Here is a 10480-nt window from a genome sequence, read left to right on the forward strand (position 1 = left end):
AGGTGCATCAGCTAAAGAATGAAACAACTCTCTGCAAGATGTCACATGCTTGGAAGCACCACTATCAAAGTACCAGGACTGAGCATCATTAGAAGTAAAAAGTGCATCAGCTTTGGAGGGTTCAAATGAGCAATGGACAGCCCATGCCCAATCATCCTGAAGAGCATGTGCATGTGAAGCATCTGATGGCTCATGGGATTCAATGGCATGTGAGGCATTAGCTGTCAATCCTGCTTTCTTTTTCTCCGAAGCAATGCGCTTCCTGCATTCTGAAATGTCATGTCCAGGCTTGCGACAATAGTTGCATCTTTTCTTCTTTCCTTTATCTGCTGTATTTTTAGATGCAGGGGAGGAATTACAGCTGCTATGTGTAGAGGAATTGCAGCTGCTATGCGCAGATTTTGGCATGTTCATATGCTTGGAAGCCTTGCCTCTTCCTGTTTGCTGTGAAGCAAATGCATGATCAGGAATAATGGCTTGTCTGTTAGCTCTACTTTGCTCTTCCTGCAAAAGCAAAGTAACAAGCTGATCAAAAGAATAGTGGTCTGGATTACCCATGGCCACTAATCGAAGGGTTGTAGCAAACCCTTGATATGTATCTGGTAGTCCATTCAATGTAGTACTGACAAGCTGTGAATTTGGCACCACTTCATCAATGTTGACAAGCTGTTCCATGAGGTCCTTGACCTTTGTCAAATATGCATCCATTGACTCACCTTCATTCATATTCACTTCCTGTAATTGCCTTCTCAAATATGCAACACGAGCTTCATTGCGAATCTGATATAGAGAAGCCAATTTATCCCAAGCATCCTTTGCTGTCCTGCAAGAACGGATGTGTGGAATAATGATTCTCTTGCATGATAAAGCAATGCATGAATGTGCATTTGCATCTCTTGCATCCCATCTAGACTGTTCTTGAGTTGGAAGAGCAACAGCAGAAGTGCTAGAGGAAGAGGCATCAGAAGAAGTACCACCTGCAGAAGGTGCAGCAGTAGAAACAACCACTGAAGGATTGGCTGGCCTCAGATCAGCCCCAGAAACAATATTCCACAAATGCTTTGCAACAAGAATATGTTTCATGAGATAAGACCACATCGGATAGTTGGTGCCATCCAACTTATCATCTTCACGAAGAACTCCAAATAAATCTTGATTGTTCCCAGCCATAGCAACTGTGATAACTTGTAAAAGACCTGAAAACCCAAAAAGCCTCAAGGCTACACTGCAATAAGCTGGCTGTCCCAAAAATGACGGCAAATATCTGCAAATTTCTGACCCAAATCAAAGGGCAAATGCAGATCTGACCCAAATGTGACTGTGACAGGCAATGTTCACTGCAAAAACAGCAAATTTGGCAAAAGCCCCAAATTTATTGAGGGCAAATAAGCCAAAAAGAGGGCTAATTCAGAAAAGCCCCAAATCTTGCTGAAATTTCGCAAATGTGACCCAATGTATGCAAATCTGACTCAATGTCCTGCAAATGTAACTGAATGTCCTGCAATCTGATTTAATGTACTGCAATCTGATGCAAAAACAGCAAATTTGGCAAAAGCCCCAAATTTATTTAGGGCAAATAGGCCAAAAAGAGGGCAAATGTGTGAAAGCCCCAAATTTTGCAATGTCTTGCAAAAGCCCTGTAGATAAATTCGCACTGCGAAATTGTACAAAGCACTCGGGGCAAGTACAAGCTGTATGGTCAGCTGTTCTGAAAGTACGTGTACGGAATGCAGGTACAAGTTGTACGACGGTTGATCTGCAGGTGAACGTATGGAGCAGATGATCGTACGGAGCAAATGAACCTGTACAAAATAGGTACGGTGCTAGTACACTTGTACAGAGAAGAGCGTACGGCTGTCACTGTAGATGCTTATTCCGTACAGCGGGAGTATTAAATACATGTACGGAAGGTAAGTGATGACGCAGAGTACGGAATACGTACGGAAGGTACGGCGAAGCAGGAATGCAGTACAGCGATGCAGCGTGCAGGTACAGCGCGTAGGTACCACTGAAGGTACGACAGAGCAGGTGCGACGGGTATTGCAGGAATCTGTACGAAAGTCCGTACAATCGTACGGATTGTACGGATGGAGCGAAAACTCTTGAAATCTGTGCGTGATGCAGATCTGGAGGCAGGAGAACAGGTCCAGGAGCGCTTTGATACCACTGAAGGAGCGTTTGAGAGAGAGAGAGAGAGAGTGTGTGTGTGTGTATGCAGTACAGGACGAGTCGAAGATGATAGTCACGTAAACTTAGATAGATGGATAAGGTTCCTAAACACAAGTACAAAGTACTTGTATCTAGGCCTAGGACTAAGTGTCCTAGGTGTCACATAGGACTAAGTGTCCTATGTGGCATAGAAGGCACTAACACAATAAGTGCCTACACTTATGCCTACAAGGCACATACCATGGCCTATAGGGCATCACTAGAACCACCAAAGGATGGCCTACAGATGCCTGATGTACAATCCACGCACGTCCTTCCCCAACACGCTGCACAACAGAAGAGCTGTATTTCAGCTTGTGGCACCCCAATATGGGACCATGCTTTCTCCACATAGTTTTGGATCTAACCTTGGATTACTGGTCGTCATTCTGACAACCACTCTACAATGGGAGTTCCACAATGTAGTCCTAATCATGTCAACTACATTGCCACCCCAATCATGAATCCCGCTCTGATACCAAATTGTTACAACCAAAATCCCATACACGATTGTAGCCTACCCTAAAGTGTTGAATGACAAACAGATTCATCTTATGGTGTAAATAGTTTGGAAAAAGTATGGGTTGATTTGTCCATATGTGATATGCCAGTTGATAGGGCAATTCATGAAATAGATCTTATTATGATATATATAAATGTCAAATGCAAAAGAAAAATGTGGTTTGAACAACATGTGGCTAGAAGAAGGCATGACAAGCAAACATGAGAATATCACGACAACTACTTGAATTTGAATTATGCAAAATCAAATGTTATAGCAAGAAAAAGTTGGAACAACACTCTTTAAGGAAAGAAACACAAAACTCAGCTCAAGAGGTGAGACAGGAGGCTAGAACCAGTCAGCTGTGATACTTTGTACATACTAAAATAAATAGCCAATTTATGAAATGGATGGTCCTAATTATTAAAAGCAAGTGCAGTAAAAAGAGAACACAAACTGCCGATATGAAATTCAAAAAGGATATGAAATCAGTGACAAAAAAGTCAGAGGTTTATAAAACAGACCAATGACATACGTGTGTAACAAATGAGGTATGTATTATTATTATGCAAAAAAGATTATGATTTGTATGTGTGAGAGCATATTTTTATACTATGGTCTACACCCATTGTTGGGCGCTGATGACATCAGTGGGGATGTCATAGTAGCTAGTCCCTGCTATGCATGATGGAGTTTATGGTTTTCAATCTTATGAGTGACGATCGTGAGATTGAAACTGCACTATGTTGTGTTTTTAGACGATGAGTTTGGGAATGTTCCTGGATTCATCTAGGTATATACAAAGACTACAAAGATAGAATCAAGAAGAAAAGAAAGATGAGGTGGCATCTACAAAATACCAACAAAGTACAAAAAGTACATCAGCAAAAAGTAAACCAAGAAGCAGGTGGAGCACCAAAAAAAGCAGCAGCCACAAAGAAATAAGTCAGCAGGGAGACACGAGTTAGCAATATGCAACATGCAGAAATCACTAAGCAACAGTCAAGAAACAGGCGAGAAACCTATATTAGTAAAAGAGATTGACATAGACAAATCAAGAAAATCAAAGAGTCTATATCAACAAACAAAAACCCTGATGGAGCTTTTCTAGAGGAGGGATATGCTAGGAAAATGATGAAGACAAAAGTCCACGAATGTTAAATTTAAAAAAATAAGGAATACATGCAAAAGAAATGCGTATCCCATACTTTGGGGTGGAAAAAGTAATTGCACTTCTATAAAAAGAAGTATGTAAGACAACCCTCCATGAGCTTGGGGGTCAGTTTGGTGTAGAAATAGACCTATGAAGCTCAGCATATTCTTCAACAAAGAGAAGAACCCAGTCGAGAAACATTTTGCTAATTTTTTAAACTCTAAGTTGTGTCCAAATATTCCATAAAAGCGACCATTGAAAAACTGTGGAACAGACCTTTCAGCATTTTTTATCAAGCCTGTCAGTGTGCTTTTATTTACAAATTCCAAATCTTGCTTATCAGGTCAATAGGGATGTTTACAAGAACAAACCCATCCTGAAAACAATGAATACAATGCATCCCTTACAAATATCTGCCGCATTTAAACTCAGGATGTACAGCCAAACTTTCATGATGTCCACAAAGGCTTTCTTGAGTTCATCTGATATCAAATCTAAAACTAGGTCCAAATGCTTGATATTTCCAACCTGCACACTTGGTGCAGCAACCTTTGCATAGATTTCCTGCTATATAATCATGCCCCTGATTATGAATCTCAACCAAAGCCTTTGCTGGCTCTTTCCATGCATTTTGCAAATCTTCTTAGCTCTCCCACTTTCTCAGCATCCTCCCACATGCCAGCATGAGCATAGATGTTAGACATAAGCACATATCCAGCAGCAGCTCCCTGGTTCATTGTAATAACATAATCAAAGCATCGCTTTGCACGATCCACATTGCCATGAACATTGCAAGAACAAAGCAAAGATGTCCATCCAACAATATTATTATGAAATGATGTGGTATCGAGCAAATCTTCTGCCTCCTCTAAATATCCTTGATGCCCAAGAAGGTCAATCATAGAGTTATGATGCTCAAGTGCTTGTAGAATGCCGTGGTCCTCTTTCATTGACTTGAAATAGAAACTGGCTTTATCCACCATGCCCACTTGACCACATGCTGAAAGAAGGCAGAGAAATGTCACATCATCTGGCTTTAAGCCTGATTGTTGCACTTCTTCAAAAAACCGTAAAGCCAAACTGAAATTGCAATGCTCAGCACACCCTGATATCATGGCATTCCATGTCACAACATCTTTCTTTGGCAACCTATCAAACACATTGAGGGCATCTATGAGCCTGCTGCATTTGCTATACATATTGACAAGGCCAGCACCAACAAATACATTTGACTCAAACCCATTCCCAACAATCTCAGTGTGGATCAGCCTACCCTGCTCTAAGGCCACTACTGTGGAACACGCTTTGAGGATGCAAACAAATGTAGACTGGTCAGGCTCTACACCATCCTGTTGCATTTGCTGGAAAAGTTGGAGAGCCTCTTGACCATATCCATGCTCAGCATACCCTGCAATAAGCACACTCCATGTAACAGTATCTCGTATCAGTAATCTGTCAAACACCGATTGAGCATCCTCAAGGCTTCTGCATTTGCTGTACATGTCAATAAGTGTGTTAGCAATAGGGATATCTGAGTCAAACCCATGTTTACAGATGTGGGCATGAATTAATTTCCCCTGGTCTAATAATGCTGTGCCAGAACAAGCTTTCAGCACGCAAACATATGTGGCCTGATCAGGATCTGCACCCTCCTGTTGCATTTGTTGAAAAAGCTCGAGAGCTTTTTTACTGTGGCCATTACAAACATACCCAGAAATCATGGCATTCCATGTCACTACATCTCTCTTTGGCAACCTGTCGAACACCATGCATGATCTCTGGAGGCTCCCACATTGTCCATACATGTGAATGAGCGTAGTTCCCAGGAGTACACACGAGTCAAACCCACTTTCAACAATGTTTGCATGAATCTGCTTGCCTACCTCTGAAGCTGACATGCTAGAACAGGCTTTCAGGATGCAAATAAATGCAACCCTATCGGGCTCCATCCCTATCTGTTGCATTCTCTGAAAAAGTTGGAGTGCATTAGACCTGTCCCCGTGCTGGACATGCCCTGCGATCAACGTGCTCCATGCCACTACGTCATTTTTCAGAAATCTGTCAAACACCATGTGTGCATACATTAGGCTACCACATTTGGCATATGTGTCAATGAGGGCATTACCTACAGATAAAGTAGACTCAAACCCACCTTCAATGATGTGACTATGAATCAATATACACTCATCTAAAGCTGCTATGCCAGAACATGCTTTCAGAATGCAGCCAAATGTGACTTGGTCTGGTTCCATGCCTGCCTGTAGCAACTGACTAAAAAGTTGGAAAGCCTCCTCATGCTGCCCTTGATGGGCATAACCAGCAATCAATGCATTCCATGGGACGATGTCTTGCTTTGGCATTCTGTTAAACACAGCATGTGCTTCGTTTAGGTTACCACATTTGGCATACATGTCAATGAGGGAGCTGCCAACGAAGGCATTGGAACTAAATCCACTCCGAATTATGTCAGCATGAATCCGCTTGCCTTCCTCTACTGCAGCAATGCTGGAACATGCTTTCAGGATGAAAATAAATGTAATATGGTTTGGACTCATCTCCTCTTCTAGCATTTGCTGGAAAAGTTGAAGAGCTTCATGATGATGCCAGTGGCGGACGTATCCTACAATCAATGTGCTCCATGTGACCACGTCTTGCTTTGGCAACCTTGCAAACACCATACATGCATCCTGAAGATTACCACATTCTGTGTACATGCTGATAAGGGTGCTCCCAACAAACATATGTGACGCAAAACCATTTTCTATGATGTGAAAATGGATACACTTGCCCTGTGTGAGGGATACTGTGTTGGCACACGCTTTAAGAACTGCAACGAATACATATGCATCAGGTTCCACATTCGACTTGCGCATTTGGTGATACAGTGAAATAGCTTGCTCATTCTGTCCAAGCTTAGCGTGTGCTGAGATAATAGCACTCCATGAATACACATTTGGCTTTGACAGTTTGGTAAAAACTTGTTTAGCTTCTGATAAACTGTCAAAGAAAGCAAACATGCGTATGAGTTGACTTCCTAAGAATTCATTTCCCTCAAAACCATTTGTCAGAATTAAGCGATGTGCTTCCCTGCCTGATTTCAAATCATTCTCATCAATGCATCTCTGCAGAAGACAGAAGAACATATTTGTAGAAATGCAGATTTCTTGCTCCAAAACCTGCAGTGTCTCATCCAGTCCCTGGCGTGCATCCCTTGATGTAAGAAATGCTTTATGAGGACTGCCCTGTGCCAATCTGCACAAAAACCCAACGGTCATGCTTATATGAAAGCAAAATCCATAAGAGCAAACTTATGATATGCAACAAACTTCTCTAGCAAGTTGGAGAACTAAAAGATTCGCACCAGTTTTACGAGCAATGGCCAGCTAAAACGTTGTAAGGCTTTAAGGCACACCTTGAGCACTTCATACGAGGAGCTCCACATTTCTCTTTGAAAGCTCTTACTTTATTCTCGTGAGCTTCACCTTGGTTCAAAGCAACTAGTTCTTTTGACATCCAAGTAGAGTTCCCCAAAGCGTCAATCCACAAGATGTCCTTTGTCGGAGTGTGTTCGAAGTGGGGCAGTCTTGCATCTCTTTGAAACAGCCACTGATGTTTTACCGAGCGCGAAGGATTTAGAATGCGTTGCTATAGTTCAACTTGTTTCAGCATAGCTCAAAAGACGACTTCGTCCAGTTGCATTTCTTATGTTCATAAAAATTAGGACTATCGGATTCAGATTCAAACATCGTCTCTGATCAGCAAAACAAAAAAAAAGATGCACCTCCTGTAGTCTGTTGCTACAACATTGTATCGAAAACATCCGCCCAAAGTCTTGCTTTGACACTTCTTTATCTGCAAAACAAAAACGTTCAAAACTTGCACCTTGCACCCTGGGAGTTTCCAAGAATACTGCAATAGCTCGTGAAATTGAATTTTAATTAAAATCAAGTAAGTACAGCAAGGCAAGAAAGACCTTTGCGTGGGGAGCCCTGGTGCTGCCATTGTTGGCTCCGTGCAAGAAAAATGTTGGAAGGACGATCCTCTCGTACCGAACAAGTAAACAGGCCCAATTCAAGACTCTCATTGAAGCAACGTTCAACGCTTGGGGGGCTCTGGCTAAAAGCGGTCCATCCATCGCAGGCAACCATCTGCGAGGAGGCAAGCATGGGTTCCCGACAACGAGCATCGATTGACAAAGCTGTTGAAATCTCGGATATGGGGTCGATCAGATCCACACAATGAAATTTTCAGCATATGAAGTGGCATTTTGCACATGAAGAATTGTAATCGGGATTTACATTTATATCTATATTTATGTTTATATTTATACTTTTACTTTTATTTATTTCTTGAGAGAAGGTTTCACTTGACACTTAGAGGAGAGTCACGTTCTTGGCAAAGGAGGGCTCCACATGGCGAAGAGAGAGAGAGAGATGCAAGAGAGGAGAGAGAGGAAGCTCGTCGTAGACAGGTCCATTTACTCGTGTGGGATATCTCATAAGATAATGCCACATGGTAACAGCTCCCTCAAGATCTTGTAGGCCGATTACACACTGAGGGAGCACCCGCCCACGCCATGTGGCAACGGCTCTCTCAAGACCTTGTATAGATCTCACCACACTTAGGCCGGTTACACACTTAAGGAGTGCCTACCCACACTTGCAAAATATTTATGGCGGGCGCGCACACACGGGGAGGCACGATTACGGGAGCCTTTTTCGGAACCAACCTTGGGCAGGCAACACCCTTCCGCCCAAGCACACAGGTGGGGGTTTCTTCTCACAAAATTTTAATGCGGATTCAATTCGTGGGGCTCGAACTCACGACTTGTTGCCACCCACTGGTGGTGTGTATGCAATAGCACCCGCCTGCATCCAATTTATTTTGGCTTGGGCGGGCACACAGTCGGTGTGTAACCAACCTTAGAGCCACGATCATGCATGCTTGTCAATTCGAGAAATTGCTTGAACGTGACATAATGCTTGCTTTCCTTGGTTCATGGCAAGCTTCGAATCAGCACGGTCATGCTAGACAACAGGGATGGTTGGGGATGCAGCCAATTGTTCCTTGTGTCCACTGGCAACTATCTGTCAAGGCCAATCGAAGTGCTACAACTGTAGGTTATGGCTGAGGGCTCCACCCCTTTAATGTGGTGAACCACCAACTTCTAAGCAGTGCCCCTCCTTTGGAGGAGGGGCTACAATGGCGAACTGATTTCGAGCTTGGGTTTCAGAGTTCAAACGCATTGCTCCGTGTGGCTGCAGACTGCCTTGCTGGCAACGATGTCACAAATTTGAGAATTTGGAAACATGTGTGACCAAGCTCTTATGGGTGTGGTACGTTCGCCCACCTGAGCTAGCTGCCCCTATTCGATTCCTTTGAGAAAACATCATTAGAGTAGGCCACAGGCAGTTGTGCCCTTGGGGGGGTGTGAGTGAGAAAGAAAAAGTTCAATGAGAAAGAAAATTAACTTTTTTTTTTAAAGGACTTTGGTATGGCTGCTTAGTCAAAAAAGGCTTTTGTATCCACCACCAAAGCCTTGACCATAGTTAACCTCACCTTGGCGACGTGGCCAAAAACCACCACAAGGTCTTCATTGTTGCCTCAATCTATCCATGTTATCCCCATAGAGGGCAACACATTGCATCCCTCACCTCACGTAGCACCTTCAATTTTTACACACAATCCTGATGGTGATGATGATGCAGCAAAGTCTCACTATCGACTTGGGAGGATGAGGGTGTTAATCAGTATGCAAACACAATCAATCTTCCAAGAGCTCACACATGTGTGATAGGGTAACGATCCCTTGACACAAGCACACCCACTACGCCATCAAGATCCTCCTCCTCAAGACTTACGAGGTTGGTTTAAAACCTAACACAAGCTCACTTGTAGACGTTTTACCTTATTACTGCCTACAATTAAGGAAGTTTGGTTTTTTATCCCTTAAGGACATAGGAAAGTATTATTTTTTTGGAGGACTTCCCTTGGTCAAGTTCAATTATAGCAAAGGCTAGTGTGGATTTTACCATTGTATCTTTCGTGGTTGCCTACCATAGCCAAAAACATACATAGCTTCAATTCCAAAGGACTGCAGTACAAGCAAATGTACTTGTGGGGCCAAATTACAAGTAGTTGAAGTCGAATGTCCAGTGTTTTGTAAATCGTGTTATTGGCTTTAGTGATATGATGTGGCTTTTGGTGTCACAAAAGATAAGTGGACACTGTCTCTAGCATGGTTTAAATAAGATTTGGTGATGCTAATGCTTGTAACAACCACCATTCATACTATTACTACTTGTGAAGCAATTGTGAAAATTGGATACCACAATATTAGCTTGTTGACTCCCACAAAATTTATGTTACGCTCTATTTACAAGTGTAAAAACTTGCTCCAACAAATCTAGAAAACCTTAAAGCTTTTGTAATATAATTGTCTCTAGATTGTGTTACGATGACTTTGAGATTGGTCTAAGAAGTGCAATAGAAGGATGTAGTAGACCTAGAGTAGAATTTGAGCGGAACAATCAATTAACTATTAGCTATAGGTTGGCCACATCAACCTATAGACTTCACACACTGCATCCTTTGCATGAATCAATCAAGGACATGGA

General features: G+C 42.4%; 1 protein-coding gene across 2 annotated transcripts; it reads right to left on the reverse strand.

The window, feature by feature from the left end:
- Positions 1 to 4123: 4123 nt before the first annotated feature.
- LOC147894281 (pentatricopeptide repeat-containing protein At3g09040, mitochondrial-like) lies at positions 4124 to 8108 on the reverse strand. 2 transcript variants are annotated; one of them, XM_087384954.1, is made up of 4 exons: positions 7837 to 8108; positions 7645 to 7715; positions 7276 to 7469; positions 4124 to 7115 (listed from the first exon to the last, which is right to left on the reverse strand). In XM_087384954.1, exons 1-4 carry the CDS (start codon positions 8027 to 8029, stop codon positions 4460 to 4462), a joined length of 3114 nt encoding a protein of 1037 aa, XP_087241080.1. In that variant the 5' UTR covers positions 8030 to 8108; the 3' UTR covers positions 4124 to 4459. The 2 variants fall into 2 exon arrangements, with proteins under 2 accessions (XP_087241080.1, XP_087241081.1); XM_087384955.1 differs by lacking the exons at positions 7645 to 7715; positions 7837 to 8108 and having other exon boundaries at positions 4125 to 7115; positions 7225 to 7395.
- Between the last annotated feature and the right edge of the window lie 2372 nt (positions 8109 to 10480).

This window comes from Dipteris shenzhenensis, chromosome 14 (genome assembly GCF_047967505.1).
Source record: "Dipteris shenzhenensis isolate YYH24624 ecotype China chromosome 14, Dip_SZ_1.0, whole genome shotgun sequence".
In the NCBI taxonomy this organism is placed as follows: Eukaryota; Viridiplantae; Streptophyta; class Polypodiopsida; order Gleicheniales; family Dipteridaceae; genus Dipteris; species Dipteris shenzhenensis.

Excerpts from the sequence above, each read along its gene's own strand:
- LOC147894281 (XM_087384954.1), bottom strand. The coding sequence starts at position 8,029 with ATGCTTGCCTCCTCGCAGATGGTTGCCTGCGATGGATGGACCGCTTTT. Across the intron at positions 7,716-7,836 it reads CCAGGGCTCCCCACGCAAAG|ATAAAGAAGTGTCAAAGCAA; the intron begins GTCTTTCTTGCC and ends TTTGTTTTGCAG. Across the intron at positions 7,470-7,644 it reads GTAGCAACAGACTACAGGAG|TGGCTGTTTCAAAGAGATGC; the intron begins GTGCATCTTTTT and ends GTAAAACATCAG.